Genomic DNA, 17,867 nt, shown 5'->3' on the forward strand with positions numbered 1-17,867 from the left:
TAAAGCTCGCTTACTTTCTTGTAAATTTCCATTTCACATTTTCCAAAATGCAGCTCATACCAACTTAAAAGTTCGCTTTCTTGAGAAAACTTTCAATAAAGTACAGTAAGATTTTAATTTTTAAAGTATGTTCAAGGTGCAACCTATTCTTTTAATTCCTTCTGTATTTGCATGATCCAATTTGATATTGAAAGTCGGTTTATGAAATCATAAATCTTTTATTTCATTATTTCTAAAACCACAACTCAATCTGTTCAAGCAGGATTCCAGATGACAGCACAGGTCATTATATATATGTTTTTCATTATTCACAGATTGCAGTAAGTGCAATAGTAAATATATTTCTTCAAAAAAAATATGGTAGAAGTGTCTGTTTGTTTATGTTGGTTTTTCTTCTTCCCCTCTTTCCCTTGCACCTTGTTGGTATGACCAATGATGGCTCATGACTCAAATCACATGACCACACATGGGTTGCTGAATGTTGTAGGGGGATGTGGTAAGCTATGCCATATTAGCAGTCTTCCTCTTTGCTTGCACTTTTAGTTGCATGCATTTATTTCCCTGTTTAAAAGCTGTGATATGTATGTTTTGTTTTGTGTTCCAGTCCCTATTTTTAATAAGCAATAGGCTGGATTCTTCGGCCACACCCACCGCAATATCGCCATGGACAGCGGGCGGACAATGTAAAGGTCCATTGACCTCGGGCAGGAATTTGTGGTTGCTGGGCGGGTGTGGCCGAAGAATCCCTTCCAATGTATCCTGAGTTCTTGGAGCATTTTTAATATTGCGTGAATTGGTTTCTTACCCTATAAGATTGTAATTACATTTATTACAATTTAAACAGTTTTCTGTATAAAACAATTGTGCCCCACCCTGCAACTCAGTTCAAATATTTTGGTTCCTTTTGGATGTGCTGTTACTATTTTTGTCAAGGTGACTTCTTATCCAAGATTGGAATTGCATGGATACAATGAAACCATTTATAATCAGTTTAAAAACGTAAGATATAAATATTTTGTTCGGATAAAATAGATTTTCCATCCCTTTAACCTTAACCTATGATTTTATATTGTTTGGAACATTGTATTTGGATCAACAGAAAATGTAACACTTGGGAGTTGTAACGTTTGGAATACTGGAGGGGGTGAAATGGATGGCAACTTTTCTGAATAGTATGATCAACATTGTACTTTCACAGTAAAATGGTACTAAGCTGTGTTCAATGAAATTCTGAATTATACTTAATGGTATGCTGGGTGACTTGTGGGATGCAGTTCATGTAAATCAAGGCTGTATTTCTACAAACCATTTTTTAGCAATTTTTTTTTTTAAAAAAGCCTGCGTGGAAAAGTAAATGCTTTGATTTCCCTGTCCCGTAAAACTTAATTAGTTTCATTTGAACTTGCATCTTTTTGAAAACTGCAATTTGTGGTTTGACATTTTTAATGAGATAATTTTGGACTTTTCTGTACAAATCTAAACCAATGTTCGTTTAGTTATTTGCCTCCTCTATCTTTGTTTGGAATGTTTTAACTTGAAATCAAATGGGGTCTCATTTGAACATACATGTATACCTTTGACTGGCCACCCTTATTTCATTTCACTGTTCCCCTTTAAGCTTCACTTATGCATTTCAGTTTCCAAACTAGTTTATTGCTTACTTAATAGAAAATGTTAAACTGTCAGATCATTAGAAATACTTTAATTTTGATTGTTTACCTGACAAAAGTATATCCATGTTCCTAGATACCATTTAAGATACTAGGATTGGATCATGGCATGAAAAATATTTTGCAGCTTCGTATTTCACAGTTTGCTATGTCATTATTTTGCATCAGACTAGAATATTGAATCCATATACTTGACCTGTGACTCAATTTCTTAGTTTCAGGATCTTGCTGCCTTGGCTAAAGAGCTTCGAGCTGTAGATGATGTTCGACCTCCTCAAAAGGTTACTGATTATTCTTCATCAAGTGATGAATCAGGAACTACTGATGAGGAGGATGAGGATCTGGAACAAGAAGGGACGGATGAAACCGGACCCATGTCAGATGACGCTAGGGCAGTGTATGTAATCTTAGTTAATAGTAATGGTGAAACTAATGTATTTGTGCACTCATAGCATGAATTGGGATCCCTTGCATATCATTTCCTGTGACACTCAGCACAGTTGTGGCTCCAATTGTCTCCAGGCCTCCTAATTCTTGCACAGAAGGCAATTCAATCCATTTGCCTGTGCTGGATCTTTGAAAGAGCTGTCCAATTTATTTCCCCTGTGCTTCTTCTGCCCATTATTTTATTCCATGGCCTCTGTTGTGCCAGAGGAAACTGGGCCAGCAGGATGAAACTATCAAAACCCCAACTAATGTTTAATACTTCTATTAAGTCTCCCTTTGATTTTCTTTACTCAGAGGGGAACAAACTTGGCTTCGCCAATCTCAAAACACAACTGAAGTCCCTCATCCCTGCTATCTAACTGGTAATTTTGTTCTTTGTTTTCTATAAAGCCTTTGAGGTCCTTCTTGTAGTGTAGTGCCCAGAATTGCACACAGTAAGCCAACTGAGGCCCAACCATTCATCTGTAAAAGTTTTGCATGGCTTCCTTGTTTTTCGCACTCCATGTCCCTGTATACAAAGCTGAGTATCCCACATGGTTACTTTACCAACTTGTAACTTCACTATCACAATTCCACAATCTTGAAAGATTTGTGAATATGTACTTACAGATTCATTCTCCATTTGCATCCCTCCCAGAATAGTATAATTTGGATCATGCTGCTTCTACATGTAGTTCCTCCCAAAGACTTAGCATACTGTCTTCCTTACACTTACCACATTAAATTGTGTTTGCTATCCGTCTGCCCATTTGCCATTCTCTGTCCTCCTGACAAGAGCTCCGATGGAAATTGGATGACCCATGAAGCTGATGTGGTCCCCACTTTCTATGACAATGTGATGTGTTACGGACAGAACTAATTACTCATATCATCACCTGTTTGTAAACAGAAAACTGTTTTGATTCCCTCTTTATCAGCGATGGCGTATTTTCATAATGTCATGATATGGTAGGATGCTATTAAAATTAATATATTTTGCATGGCTTCAGTCTGCTCTAATATGGATAGGTTTTTCTTCTTCAACTGATTCAGTTGCTGCTGCAATTCCTGCCTTACTTCTGTGTCCAACATAGAATTCTTCTCCAAATATTGGACTGCCTGGATTATATCTTCCTTTTTTTTTTTGGAAACTTTCTCCATTTGTTCAGGAACAGCTGGTAGCTGATTAGTTTCTTTGCTTCAGCTTTAAACCCCCAGATTGTATCAAAATTATAGATTTTCTCTCCTTCAAGCTCTTGAACGTTTACCTCTCGCCTTTCATTCATTTGTTCAAACTCATTATTTGTCTTGGCTAAAGTGCTGCATTCCTGAATAACCCCATTATTTTCTGTTTCAAGCTCAGTCAACGTTTCTGCCTGAACAGAAATGGTCCTGTGTCTTGAATTGAGTTATTTTCCTAAAACTGCTTTCTGGTCTGCAATTCATCCAGGTCAATTTCCATTTCAAGATATGTTTTTCTAAGTTAGTTTTATCTGGTACAGTTTGCTTCAGTCCATTTTGATGGGTGTCTAATGGAATAGAAATTTTCCATTTCGCCAGTAGCACTTCGGTTATTTCCTTATTTTCTTCATCTGGAAGGAGATACAGAATTTGTCCGAACTCCAATTCCAACCGTAAACAATAGGGATTTTGCAGGCTGATTGACATTCCACTGGAACACTAACTTTCTTCTTAGCTAAGTGTATCTGTTCAACAATGTGCTCTCATTTTATGTTCCTTTCATTCAATTGATCATCAGTGTACTTGCTGACATTCTCAACATTACCAATCTGTACGGTGTAGCATTCAGGTCTTTCTCCTATTGTGCCAGACTGCAAACTAGCTTTCGGCACCTTCAATTCTGAGTGTTCTTTAAGTTTGTGTGCCTGTGATCTCAACACTACACAATCTGGGAACATTCCAAAAAATTCTTTTGTATAAGGACTTGGTAGACAGATTGTAACATGTGATTCAACTACTGTGAGTATCACCCCTGCCTGTGATCCTGTCAAATCATCACCCAAAATAATCTGAATCCCTGCAATAGGTAATTTCTCTGTACATCCTACAGTTATTTCTCCTTTTAGCATCCTTTCCGGGCAACAAATATATTTTCCCCCAGCATTAAGGATTGACTTTTCCTTGAATCTCTCAGAATTTTAATGTCCTTCCACATTCTATTCTGTCCACATGGAAAAACTTTTCCTGGACACACACAATCCTTGAAGATATCCGCCACTGACTGTTCACTTTGCCCCTGTACATTTTGTGCACACATGTTAATCTCCACTGGGTGCTCATTCACTCCATGCATACATGCTATTGTTCTCGATTCTCTGATTTCGTTTTTCTCTTTTCAAGATTGATAACTCCAACTGACTTTCCAGCATTTTGATTTCATGTGGCCCAGTTTATTACAATGTTTACTTTTTTCGGAAGGGGTGAAGCATCTTTAGAACAGTCCTTCAGCCATTCCATCTTTTCCTTGACTATCTTTTCTCTCACCTTCCCATTTTCTATCATTTTTTGATTTAAAAGAATTATGGAAAAACGGTTTGGTTCTATGCGCCAGCTTTTAATCATTAGCTCTGCTGCCCGTCTAGCATTCTGAACTCTTAATCGGAGAGATTGAATTTTTAAGTCCTTCTAAACCACCTGCCTAAGGGCTTTAAACGTTTTTGTTTTCAAAACACAGTAGAATTTTGTGCCAGCATGACATCACGTCGCTGGGGCGAACATCACACTGGACTGAAATTGATGGCGTAAGGGGAGTGGGGGGAGATCTTAAACCGAGATCTTGCAGGTGCAAATCCAGTTATGGCCCTCACGCGTGATTTATCAACCATATGTTATTTGGACCCGCGGCTAACAGACCCGAAAATTTTGCCCATTGTATTCCGCCCTGTAGAGTTCTATTTAATATCAACTGCTTTTCTCATCTGGGGCACTCTAGTTTTAGGTTTCCTTGTTCTTACACACCCTCTAAATTTCTATCATTAGTTCGTTCATATTGTCCCCAACTTTCTGACTCGGGATTGTTGGAAATGGGATGTATGTTGGAAGATGAATGTCTGCACATCAGGAACTTGCAGAAGTCCTGATGCAGAGACATAGGTGAAAGCTGCCCAGAGCGTTTAGACTTTAAATGGGCTATTGCCCTTGGCCCTCTGCGACTATCTACAACCCAAACCCATCCCAAACACTCCCTTCCCTTTCTTTCTTCCCCTTATTTCCCCTTCTTTCCTTCCCCTGCTGTTTGCTCTCCCTCAATCCCCCACCCTCTTACCTTGACCTGCCCCTCCTGTGACTTCTCCCACTCCCCCACTCTTCCTCCTGAACAAATCGGTTCAAATATATAATTGTTAAAATGGTTGGAGGTGATTGCAGTGTATTTACACAAGCTTTGGAGATTGAATAACCATAAATGGTCTGAGCTTCAAATTTGTATTTTAGGACTTATCCGTAATTTACATGGGTTTCCAAACCTTTCTCCCCGTTACATACAGTATACATGTGATTTTCTTTTATTAGGTCTTCAAAGCTGAGCAATGGAGAAACTGAATCAGTGGATACAATGATAGTTCATGATGATCTGGAGCTGCTGACTGAAACTTCTGTTACTCCCTCTAAAGATGGCACTTTAATTGTTCGACAGGTACAGTCTTTCAGGCAGAAAGCTGTTTCTTTTCCATTAACTTATTTTTTGCTGTGCTTTTTTTTATCTTAATAGCTCAGTAATTGACATGGATTTCAGTTCTTGAAACTGGTTTTCCTTTTTTTATTAGTGCAAAGGACTTTTGAGTTTCCTCTGTTCACTGCAGTTGTCTTGCATGTGTTACTATATCCATCGTAAAAGTTTTCATAACTTGAGTTCAGATGGACAGGAAGTGATTGTGGACAAAAATCATGGAGATACGCAATCATCACTTTTAAAGTCTGACACTCATTCAAAATGTTTTTAAATTAAACTAACCTGTCTGTAAGACACCATTCATTCAACTCTAACTTCAGACATTTTTTAAACTAAAATCTCGCATTTGCAGCTGTAGTCAGGTAACTACATTTTTAACTCCATTGAGCAGTATTTTTGCCCTTCTTTAAAAATGGAAACAGAGAGAGAGAGAGGGGTATGTTGACCTCTCCATATTAGATTCTCTTTAAATTCCATTGCTTTAATTATTGTAAGCAATATAAATTATTCATTGCACTACAGCACATCAAAATCAAGCTATAATATTTGTCACTTTTTCTGCGAGTATCATAATGCTTCTAATCTAATCAACATCTTAAAATTTCATCTGAAAAGAGCTTTAGAATGACGATAATATGCTCATTTTTATTGAAAGCACTGCGGAAATTCTAGCTAGTGTTTGTTCTGCTTGGAGTAATGTGAAGTGTTTGTCTACTGAAGTGATTTTGTCAAATTATACCAAATTTAATTGCTTTTAGAACTAGGAATTGTGCTGCGATAAAAGTGGCACAATCCAACTTTTCTGCATTAACTCTTCTGCCAATTAAATGCTAGGGTGATAGGTATTCAAGCAACTCTTAAGCAAGACAAGTATGCCTGTTTTTTCTACAGAGCGCAGGTGAATTAAAGCGTGCCAGCCACCATGAGAGTAATGGCTTTGCAACCCGCATTCACCTCTTGCCAGATCTCATACAGCAAAGCCATTCCTCCACCTCCCCAACCAGCCAGCAGTCTCCCATCATGTCCCCTCAGCTGCCCCAGGACGAGCTTACTACTAATGAGGTATGTTTGACACCATAGCCGGCTGCTGTTCCGGCGCACCACTCCTGTAAACTAGTTAGTCACAACAGCACTCCAGTCAATCTCGGTGCTATTCATCTTTAATTTTTGCTGTGTATCACTTCTAAACTGCTATTGCAGAAAACACTAAACCCTCTTACATGGTAGAATGTTTTGACTCCAAAACTTGCCAGTTCATGGATATTTAAAAGTTGGATTAGTAAAGGGAAAACAAACTGTTCTAATAGAATAGACTTTCACTATGCCATGAGCAATGTTTTGCTTTTGAGTTAAGAAAGCAGATGACGACCTGTTTTGAATTGGGTTTTAAAAAGAATAAATTTAGACTTTTAAGGATATGACCATGAAATGTAACCAGACACAACATTTTGCAAAAAGTAAAATCATCTTCCAGCAATAGATGTGATTGGTACTCATTGGCAAATTGCAATTTATATAGTCTTTGACTGCAGATTTTCAACTGTGGCCAAAAAAATAATCTGTAATCCAAACTGTGAAGCTGTGTGAAGATCCAGGATGTTATCCACGTGTACATCTAGATCCTTGTGGGGAAACTAAGCTAGACTTCATTTAGCATCAGAATGACAAATAGGTGCATATAGTAAATCAATTTTTCTCCCATTGTCCCCCATTCTACTTATTGCCAGAGCCAACTATTACTTAAAAAACAGTGAACATCCCAGCATTCAAATGTATTGCATTTGTAGATGGGGCTGTGACTGAATGATACATGACGTTGTAACATGAGTGGACAACGCCCAACCCAACTTTTGCAGTAGTAAACATTGAAACCTATCTTTATCTTTTTCACTGAATGTTTTAGGACACTTTAAAAATAAAAGCCCCACAGAAGCAAAGAGCTAACATAACCCCTGACTGTCACATGCATGCATGATACAATTGGTGCTCTTCACGAACACTAAAATTGCTCCGCTTCCATCCACACCAACAATTTCAGACACAATTCCCTTCTTGCGCTACCCTGGACATAGGCAAACTGCATTTTCCTTTTGCTCCATCCTCTTCTGCCTGACCCACGTCTCCCATTTTCGCTCTCTCTCTCTCTACTCCTTTCAACTCGTGCACGCTCATAACCTCTCCCTCTGTCCCGGCCTGCCCCTCCCTCTGTCCCGGCCTGCCCCTCCCTCTGTCCCGGCCTGCCCCTCCCTCTGTCCCGGCCTGCCCCTCCCTCTGTCCCGGCCTGCCCCTCCCTCTGTCCCGGCCTGCCCCTCCCTCTGTCCCGGCCTGCCCCTCCCTCTGTCCCGGCCTGCCCCTCCCTCTGTCCCGGCCTGCCCCTCCCTCTGTCCCGGCCTGCCCCTCCCTCTGTCCCGGCCTGCCCCTCCCTCTGTCCCGGCCTGCCCCTCCCTCTGTCCCGGCCTGCCCCTCCCTCTGTCCCGGCCTGCCCCTCCCTCTGTCCCGGCCTGCCCCTCCCTCTGTCCCGGCCTGCCCCTCCCTCTGTCCCGGCCTGCCCCTCCCTCTGTCCCGGCCTGCCCCTCCCTCTGTCCCGGCCTGCCCCTCCCTCTGTCCCGGCCTGCCCCTCCCTCTGTCCCGGCCTGCCCCTCCCTCTGTCCCGGCCTGCCCCTCCCTCTGTCCCGGCCTGCCCCTCCCTCTGTCCCGGCCTGCCTCTCCCTCCCTCTGTCCCGGACTGCCTCTCCCTCCCTCTGTCCCGGACTGCCTCTCCCTCCCTCTGTCCCGGCCTGCCTCTCCCTCCCACTGTCCCTGCCTCTCCCTCCCTCCCTCCCTGCCTCTCCCTCCCTCCCTCCCTGCCTCTCCCTCCCTCCCTGCCTCTCCCTCCCTCCCTCCCTGCCTCTCCCTCCCTCCCTCCCTGCCTCTCCCTCCCTCCCTCCCTGCCTCTCCCTCCCTCCCTCCCTGCCTCTCCCTCCCTCCCTCCCTGCCTCTCCCTCCCTCCCTCCCTGCCTCTCCCTCCCTCCCTCCCTGCCTCTCCCTCCCTCCCTCCCTGCCTCTCCCTCCCTCCCTCCCTGCCTCTCCCTCCCTCCCTCCCTGCCTCTCCCTCCCTCCCTCCCTGCCTCTCCCTCCCTCCCTGCCTCTCCCTCCCTCCCTCCCTGCCTCTCCCTCCCTCCCTCCCTGCCTCTCGCTCCCTCCCTCCCTGCCTCTCCCTCCCTCCCTCCCTGCCTCTCCCTCCCTCCCTCCCTGCCTCTCCCTCCCTCCCTCCCTGCCTCTCCCTCCCTCCCTGCCTCTCCCTCCCTCCCTGCCTCTCCCTCCCTCCCTGCCTCTCCCTCCCTCCCTCCCTCCCTGCCTCTCCCTCCCTCCCTCCCTCCCTGCCTCTCCCTCCCTCCCTCCCTGCCTCTCCCTCCCTCCCTCCCTGCCTCTCCCTCCCTCCCTCCCTGCCTCTCCCTCCCTCCCTCCCTGCCTGCCTCTTACCTCCCTCCCTCCCTGCCTCTCCCTCCCTCCCTCCCTGCCTCTCCCTCCCTCCCTCCCTGCCTCTCCCTCCCTGCCTCTCCCTCCCTGCCTCTCCCTCCCTCCCTCCCTGCCTCTCCCTCCCTCCCTCCCTGCCTCTCCCTCCCTCCCTCCCTGCCTCTCCCTCCCTCCCTCCCTGCCTCTCCCTCCCTCCCTCCCTCCCTCCCTCCCTCCCTGCCTCTCCCTCCCTCCCTGCCTCTCCCTCCCTCCCTCCCTGCCTCTCCCTCCCTCCCTGCCTCTCCCTCCCTCCCTGCCTCTCCCTCCCTCCCTGCCTCTCCCTCCCTCCCTCCCTGCCTCTCCCTCCCTCCCTCCCTGCCTCTCCCTCCCTGCCTCCCTCCCTCCCTCCCTGCCTCCCTCCCTCCCTGCCTCTCCCTGCCTCTCCCTGCCTCCCTCCCTGCCTCTCCTTGCCTCCCTCCCTGCCTCTCCGTGCCTCCCTCCCCCCTCCCACTCCCTCCCTCCCTCCCCCTCCCTCCCTCCCCCTCCCTCCCTCCCCCTCCCTCCCTCCCTCCCTCCCTCCCCCTCCCTCCCTCCCTCCCCCTCCCTCCCTCCCCCTCCCTCCCTCCCCCTCCCTCCCTCACCCTCCCTCCCTCCCCCTCCCTCCCTCCCCCTCCCTCCCTCCCTCCCCCTCCCTCCCTCCCTCCCCCTCCCTCCCTCCCCCTCCCTCCCCCTCCCTCCCTCCCTCCCCCTCCCTCCCTCCCCCTCCCTCCCTCCCTCCCCCTCCCTCCCTCCCTCCCCCTCCCTCCCTCCCTCCCTCCCCCTCCCTCCCTCCCTCCCTCCCCCTCCCTCCCCCTCCCTCCCTCCCTCCCTCCCCCTCCCTCCTTCCCCCTCCCCCTCCCTCCTTCCCCCTCCCCCTCCCTCCTTCCCCCTCCCTCCTTCCCCCTCCCTCCCTCCCCCTCCCTCCTTCCCCCTCCCTCCCTCCCCCTCCCTCCTTCCCCCTCCCTCCCTCCCCCTCCCTCCTTCCCCCTCCCTCCCTCCCCCTCCCTCCTTCCCCCTCCCTCCCTCCCCCTCCCTCCTTCCCCCTCCCTCCCTCCCCCTCCCTCCCTCCCCCTCCCTCCTTCCCCCTCCCTCCCTCCTTCCCCCTCCCTCCCCCTCCCTCCCCCTCCCTCCCCTTCGCTCCCTCCCCCTCCCTCCCCCTCCCTCCCCCTCCCTCCCTCCCCCTCCCTCCCTCTCCCTCCCCCTCCCTCCCTCCCCCTCCCTCCCTCCCCCTCCCTCGCCCTCCCTCCCTCCCCCTCCCCCCCTCCCCCCTCCCTCCCCCCTCCCACCCTCCCTCCCCCCTCCCACCCTCCCTCCCTCTCCCCCCTCCCTCCCTGCCTCTCCCTCCCTCCATCCCTGCCTCTCCCTCCCTCCCTCCCTGCCTCTCCCTCCCTCCCTCCCTGCCTCTCCCTCCCTCCCTCCCTGCCTCTCCCTCCCTCCCTCCCTCCCTCCCTGCCTCTCCCTCCCTCCCTCCCTGCCTCTCCCTCCCTCCCTCCCTGCCTCTCCCTCCCTCCCTCCCTGCCTCTCCCTCCCTCCCTCCCTGCCTCTCCCTCCCTCCCTCCCTGCCTCTCCCTCCCTCCCTCCCTGCCTGCCTCTCCCCCCTCCCTCCCTGCCTCTCCCCCCACCCTCCCTGCCTCTCCCCCCCTCCCTCCCTGCCTCTCCCCCCTCCCTCCCTGCCTCTCCCCCCTCCCTCCCTGCCTCTCCCCCCTCCCTCCCTGCCTCTCCCCCCTCCCTCCCTGCCTCTCCCCCCTCCCTCCCTGCCTCTCCCCCCTCCCTCCCTGCCTCTCCCCCCTCCCTCCCTGCCTCTCCCCCCTCCCTCCCTGCCTCTCCCCCCTCCCTCCCTGCCTCTCCCCCCTCCCTCCCTGCCTCTCCCCCCTCCCTCCCTGCCTCTCCCCCCTCCCTCCCTGCCTCTCCCCCCTCCCTCCCTGCCTCTCCCCCCTCCCTCCCTGCCTCTCCCCCCTCCCTCCCTGCCTCTCCCCCCTCCCTCCCTGCCTCTCCCCCCTCCCTCCCTGCCTCTCCCCCCTCCCTCCCTGCCTCTCCCCTCTCCCTCCCTGCCTCTCCCCCTCCCTCCCTGCCTCTCCCCCTCCCTCCCTGCCTCTCCCCCCTCCCTCCCTGCCTCTCCCCCCTCCCTCCCTGCCTCTCCCCCCTCCCTCCCTGCCTCTCCCCCCTCCCTCCCTGCCTCTCCCCCCTCCCTCCCTGCCTCTCCCCCCTCCCTCCCTGCCTCTCCCCCCTCCCTCCCTGCCCCTCCCCCCCTCCCTCCGCCTCTCCCTCCCTGCCCCTGCCTCTCCCTCCCTCCATCCCTGCCTCTCCCTCCCTCCCTCCCTGCCTCTCCCTCCCTCCCTCCCTGCCTCTCCCTCCCTCCCTCCCTGCCTCTCCCTCCCTCCCTCCCTGCCTCTCCCTCCCTCCCTCCCTGCCTCTCCCTCCCTCCCTCCCTGCCTCTCCCTCCCTCCCTCCCTGCCTCTCCCTCCCTCCCTCCCTGCCTCTCCCTCCCTCCCTCCCTGCCTCTCCCTCCCTCCCTGCCTCTCCCTCCCTCCCTCCCTGCCTCTCCCTCCCTCCCTCCCTGCCTCTCCCTCCCTCCCTCCCTGCCTCTCCCTCCCTCCCTCCCTGCCTCTCCCTCCCTCCCTCCCTGCCTCTCCCTCCCTCCCTCCCTGCCTCTCCCTCCCTCCCTCCCTGCCTCTCCCTCCCTCCCTCCCTGCCTCTCCCTCCCTCCCTCCCTGCCTCTCCCTCCCTCCCTCCCTCTCCCCTCCCTCCCTCCCTCTCCCTCCCTCCCTCCCTCCCTCTCCCTCCCTCCCTCCCTGCCTCTCCCTCCCTCCCTCCCTCCCTGCCTCTCCCTCCCTCCCTCCCTCCCTGCCTCTCCCTCCCTCCCTCCCTCCCTGCCTCTCCCTCCCTCCCTCCCTCCCTGCCTCTCCCTCCCTCCCTCCCTGCCTCTCCCTCCCTCCCTCCCTGCCTCTCCCTCCCTCCCTCCCTGCCTCTCCCTCTCTCCCTCCCTCCCTCCCTCCCTCCCTGCCTCTCCCTCCCTCCCTCCCTGCCTCTCCCTCCCTCCCTCTCCCTCCCTCCCTCTCCCTCCCTCCCTCCCTCCCTCCCTCCCTCCCTGCCTGTCCCTCCCTGCCTTCCTCCCTGCCTCTCCCTCCCTGCCTCTCCCTCCCTCCCTGCCTCTCCCTTCCTGCCTCTCCCTCCCTCCCTCCCTGCCTCTCCCTCCCTCCCTGCCTCTCCCTCCCTCCCTCCCTGCCTCTCCCTCCCTCCCTGCCTCTCCCTCCCTCCCTCCCTCCCTGCCTCTCCCTCCCTCCCTCCCTGCCTCTCCCTCCCTCCCTCCCTCCCTGCCTCTCCCTCCCTCCCTCCCTGCCTCTCCCTCCCTCCCTCCCTGCCTCTCCCTCCCTCCCTCCCTGCCTCTCCCTCCCTCCCTCCCTGCCTCTCCCTCCCTCCCTCCCTGCCTGCCTCTCCCTCCCTCCCTCCCTGCCTCTCCCTCCCTCCCTCCCTGCCTCTCCCTCCCTCCCTCCCTGCCTCTCCCTCCCTCCCTCCCTGCCTCTCCCTCCCTCCCTCCCTGCCTCTCCCTCCCTGCCTCTCCCTCCCTGCCTCTCCCTCCCTGCCTCTCCCTCCCTGCCTCTCCCTCCCTCCCTGCCTCTCCCTCCCTCCCTGCCTCTCCCTCCCTCCCTCCCTGCCTCTCCCTCCCTCCCTCCCTGCCTCTCCCTCCCTCCCTCCCTCCCTGCCTCTCCCTCCCTCCCTCCCTCCCTGCCTCTCCCTCCCTCCCTCCCTCCCTGCCTCTCCCTCCCTCCCTGCCTCTCCCTCCCTCCCTCCCTCCCTCCCTGCCTCTCCCTCCCTGCCTCTCCCTCCCTCCCTCCCTCCCTGCCTCTCCCTCCCTCCCTCCCTCCCTGCCTCTCCCTCCCTCCCTCCCTCCCTGCCTCTCCCTCCCTCCCTCCCTCCCTCCCTGCCTCTCCCTCCCTCCCTCCCTCCCTGCCTCTCCCTCCCTCCCTCCCTCCCTCCCTCCCTCCCTCCCTCCCTCCCTCCCTGCCTCACCCGCCCTCCCTGCCTCACCCGCCCTCCCTCCCTGCCTCTCCCTCCCTCCCTGCCTCTCCCTCCCTCCCTGCCTCTCCCTCCCTCGCTCCCTCTCCCTCCCTCGCTCCCTCTCCCTCCCTCCCTCTCCCTCCCTCCCTGCCTCTCCCTCCCTCCCTCCCTGCCTCTCCCTCCCTCCCTCCCTGCCTCTCCCTCCCTCCCTCCCTGCCTCTCCCTCCCTCCCTCCCTGCCTCTCCCTCCCTCCCTGCCTCTCCCTCCCTCCCTCCCTGCCTCTCCCTGCCTCTCCCTCCCTGCCTCTCCCTCCCTCCCTCCCTGCCTCTCCCTCCCTCCCTGCCTCTCCCTCCCTCCCTCCCCCTCCCTCCCTCCCTGCCTCTCCCTCCCTGCCTCTCCCTCCCTCCCTCCCTCCCTGCCTCTCCCTCCCTCCCTCCCTCCCTGCCTCTCCCTCCCTCCCTCCCTCCCTGCCTCTCCCTCCCTCCCTCCCTGCCTCTCCCTCCCTCCCTCTCCCTCCCTGCCTCTCTCTCCCTGCCTCTCCCTCCCTGCCTCTCCCTCCCTGCCTCTCCCTCCCTGCCTCTCCCTCCCTGCCTCTCCCTCCCTCCCTCCCTCCCTGCCTCTCCCTCCCTCCCTCCCTCCCTGCCTCTCCCTCCCTCCCTGCCTCTCCCTCCCTCCCTGCCTCTCCCTCCCTCCCTGCCTCTCCCTCCCTCCCTCCCTGCCTCTCCCTCCCTGCCTCTCCCTCCCTGCCTCTCCCTCCCTGCCTCTCCCTCCCTGCCTCTCCCTCCCTGCCTCTCCCTCCCTGCCTCTCCCTCCCTGCCTCCCCCTCCCTGCCTCCCTCTCTCTCCCTCCCTGCCTCTCCCTCCCTCCCCCTCCCTGCCTCTCCCTCCCTCCCTGCTTCTCCCTCCCTCCCTGCTTCTCCCTCCCTCCCTGCTTCTCCCTCCCTCCCTGCTTCTCCCTCCCTCCCTGCTTCTCCCTCCCTCCCTGCCTCTCCCTCCCTCCCTGCCTCTCCCTCCCTCCCTGCCTCTCCCTCCCTCCCTGCCTCTCCCTCCCTCCCTGCCTCTCCCTCCCTCCCTGCCTCTCCCTCCCTCCCTGCCTCTCCCTCCCTCCCTGCCTCTCCCTCCCTCCCTGCCTCTCCCTCCCTCCCTGCCTCTCCCTCCCTCCCTGCCTCTCCCTCCCTCCCTGCCTCTCCCTCCCTGCCTCCCCCTCCCTGCCTCTCCCTCCCTCCCTCCCTGCCTCTCCCTCCCTCCCTGCCTCTCCCTCCCTCCCTCCCTGCCTCTCCCTCCCTCCCTCCCTGCCTCTCCCTCCCTCCCTCCCTGCCTCTCCCTCCCTCCCTCACTGCCTCTCCCTCTCTCCCTCCCTGCCTCTCCCTCTCTCCCTCCCTGCCTCTCCCTCTCTCCCTCCCTGCCTCTCCCTCTCTCCCTGCCTCTCCCTCTCTCCCTGCCTCTCCCTCTCTCCCTCCCTGCCTCTCCCTCCCTCCCTCCCTGCCTCTCCCTCCCTCCCTCCCTGCCTCTCCCTCCCTCCCTCCCTGCCTCTCCCTCCCTCCCTCCCTGCCTCTCCCTCCCTCCCTGCCTCTCCCTCCCTCCCTGCCTCTCCCTCCCTCCCTCCCTGCCTCTCCCTCCCTCCCTCTCCCTCCCTCCCTCCCTCCCTGCCTCTCCCTCCCTCCCTCCCTCCCTGCCTCTCCCTCCCTCCCTCCCTGCCTCTCCCTCCCTCCCTCCCTGCCTCTCCCTCCCTGCCTCCCTCCCTGCCTCTCCCTCCCTGCCTCCCTCCCTGCCTCTCCCTGCCTCCCTCCCTCCCTCCCTCCCTCCCTCCCTCCCTCTCTCCCTCCCTCCCTCTCCCTCCCTCCCTCCCTCCCTCTCCCTCCCTCCCTCCCTCTCCCTCCCTCCCTCCCTCTCCCTCCCTCCCTCTCCCTCCCTCCCTCCCTCCCTCTCCCTCCCTCCCTCCCTGCCTCTCCCTCCCTCCCTCCCTCCCTGCCTCTCCCTCCCTGCCTCTCCCTCCCTGCCTCTCCCTCCCTGCCTCTCCCTCCCTGCCTCTCCCTCCCTGCCTCTCCCTCCCTCCCTGCCTCTCCCTCCCTCCCTGCCTCTCCCTCCCTCCCTGCCTCTCCCTCCCTCCCTGCCTCTCCCTCCCTCCCTGCCTCTCCCTCCCTCCCTGCCTCTCCCTCCCTCCCTGCCTCTCCCTCCCTCCCTGCCTCTCCCTCCCTCCCTGCCTCTCCCTCCCTCCCTGCCTCTCCCTCCCTCCCTCCCTCCCTGCCTCTCCCTCCCTCCCTCCCTCCCTGCCTCTCCCTCCCTGCCTCTCCCTGCCTCTCCCTCCCTCCCTCCCTCCCTCCCCCTCCCTCCCTCCCTCCCTCCCTCCCTGCCCCTCCCTCCCTCTACCTCCCTGCCCCTCCCTCCCTCTACCTCCCTGCCCCTCCCTCCCTCCCTCCCTACCTCCCTGCCCCTCCCTCCCCCCCTCCCCCTCCCTCCCTCCCTCCCTCCCTCCCCCTCCCTCCTCCCTCCCTCCCTCCCTGCCCCTCCCTCCCTCCCTCCCTGCCCCTCCCTCCCTGCCCCTCCCTCCCTCCCTCCCTGCCCCTCCCTCCCTGCCCCTCCCTCCCTCCCTCCCTGCCCCTCCCTCCCTCCCTCCCTGCCCCTCCCTCCCTCCCTCCCTCCCTCCCTCCCTCCCTGCCCCTCCCTCCCCCTCCCTCCCTCCCCCTCCCTCCCTCCCTCCCCCTCCCCCTCCCTCCCTCCCCCTCCCTCCCTCCCTCCCCCTCCCTCCCCCTCCCTCCCTCCCTCCCCCTCCCTCCCCTCCCTCCCTCCCTCCCTGCCCCTCCCTCCCTGCCCCTCCCTCCCTGCCCCTCCGCTCTGCCCCTCCCTCCCTGCCCCTCCGCCCCTCCCTGCCCCTCCCTCCCTCCCTGCCCCTCCCTCCCTCCCTCCCTCTCCCTCCCTCCCTCCCTCTCCCTCCCTCCCTCCCTCCCTGCCCCTCCGTCCCTCCCTCCCTGCCCCTCCCTCCCTCCCTCCCTCCCTCCCTCCCTGCCCCTCCCTCCCTCCCTCCCCCTCCCTCCCTCCCCCTCCCTCCCCCTCCCTCCCTCCCTCCCCCTCCCCCTCCCTCCCTCCCCCTCCCTCCCTCCCTCCCCCTCCCTCCCCCTCCCTCCCTCCCTCCCCCTCCCTCCCCCTCCCTCCCTCCCTCCCTGCCCCTCCCTCCCTCCCTCCCTCCCTCCCTGCCCCTCCCTCCCTCCCTCCCTGCCCCTCCCTCCCTCCCTCCCTGCCCCTCCCTCCCTCCCTGCCTGCCCCTCCCTCCCTCCCTGCCCCTCCCTCCCTCCCTGCCCCTCCCTCCCTCTCTCCCTCCCTGCCCCTCTCTCCCTCCCTCCCTCCCTGCCCCTCCCTCCCTCCCCCTCCCTCCCTCCCCCTCCCTCCCTCCCTCCCCCTCCCTCCCCCTCCCTCCCTCCCTGCCCCTCCCTCCCTCCCTCCCTGCCCCTCCCTCCCTCCCTCCCTGCCCCTCCCTCCCTCCCTCCCCCTCCCTCCCTCCCTCCCCCCTCCCTCCCTCCCCCTCCCTCCCCCCTCCCTCCCTCCCCCTCCCTCCCTCCCTCCCCCTCCCTCCCTCCCTCCCCCTCCCTCCCTCCCTCCCCCTCCCTCCCTCCCTCCCCCTCCCTCCCTCCCTCCCTCCCCCTCCCTCCCTCCCTCCCTCCCCCTCCCTCCCTCCCTCCCTCCCTCCCTCCCTGCCCCTCCCTCCCTGCCCCTCCCTCCCTGCCCCTCCCTCCCTCCCTGCCCCTCCCTCCCTCCCTCCCTGCCCCTCCCTCCCTCCCTCCCTGCCCCTCCCTCCCTCCCTCCCTGCCCCTCCCTCCCTCCCTCCCTGCCCCTCCCTCCCTCCCTCCCTGCCCCTCCCTCCCTCCCTCCCTGCCCCTCCCTCCCTGCCCCTCCCTCCCCCTCCCTCCCTGCCCCTCCCTCCCTCCCTCCCTGCCCCTCCCTCCCTCCCTCCCTGCCCCTCCCTCCCTCCCTCCCTGCCCCTCCCTCCCTCCCTCCCTGCCCCTCCCTCCCTCCCTCCCTGCCCCTCCCTCCCTGCCCCTCCCTCCCTCCCTCCCTCCCTCCCTGCCCCTCCCTCCCTCCCTCCCTCCCTCCCTGCCTCCCTCCCTCCCTGCCCCTCCCTCCCTCCCTCCCTCCCTGCCCCTCCCTCCCTCCCTCCCTGCCCCTCCCTCCCTCCCTCCCTGCCCCTCCCTCCCTGCCCCTCCCTCCCTCCCTGCCCCTCCCTCCCTCCCTGCCCCTCCCTCCCTCCCTGCCCCTCCCTCCCTCCCTGCCCCTCCCTCCCTCCCTCCCTGCCCCTCCCTCCCTCCCTCCCTGCCCCTCCCTCCCTCCCTCCCTGCCCCTCCCTCCCTCCCTGCCCCTCCCTCCCTGCCCCTCCCTCCCTCCCTGCCCCTCCCTCCCTCCCTGCCCCTCCCTCCCTCCCTGCCCCTCCCTCCCTCCCTGCCCCTCCCTCCCTCCCTCCCTCCCTGCCCCTCCCTCCCTCCCTCCCTGCCCCTCCCTCCCTCCCTCCCTCCCTGCCCCTCCCTCCCTCCCTCCCTGCCCCTCCCTCCCTCCCTCCCTCCCTGCCCCTCCCTCCCTCCCTCCCTCCCTGCCCCTCCCTCCCTCCCTCCCTGCCCC

At 58.2% G+C, this 17,867-nt stretch overlaps 1 protein-coding gene across 5 annotated transcripts in view; it reads left to right on the top strand.

The window, feature by feature from the left end:
• LOC140391768 (mitogen-activated protein kinase kinase kinase kinase 4) overlaps positions 1-17,867 on the top strand; it is a 525,483-nt gene that overhangs the window by 424,153 nt on the left and 83,463 nt on the right. For 4 of the 5 annotated variants that reach the window (XM_072476624.1, XM_072476619.1, XM_072476623.1 and 1 more), the window contains 3 exons: positions 1,886-2,067; positions 5,628-5,751; positions 6,679-6,849. In XM_072476624.1, coding sequence (XP_072332725.1) covers positions 1,886-2,067; positions 5,628-5,751; positions 6,679-6,849 — 477 coding nt within the window. The remainder of the gene's footprint in view (positions 1-1,885; positions 2,068-5,627; positions 5,752-6,678; positions 6,850-17,867) is intronic. The other variant, XM_072476621.1, reaches the window with a different exon arrangement.

Source organism: Scyliorhinus torazame, chromosome 15 (genome assembly GCF_047496885.1).
Source record: "Scyliorhinus torazame isolate Kashiwa2021f chromosome 15, sScyTor2.1, whole genome shotgun sequence".
NCBI classification, from domain to species: Eukaryota; Metazoa; Chordata; class Chondrichthyes; order Carcharhiniformes; family Scyliorhinidae; genus Scyliorhinus; species Scyliorhinus torazame.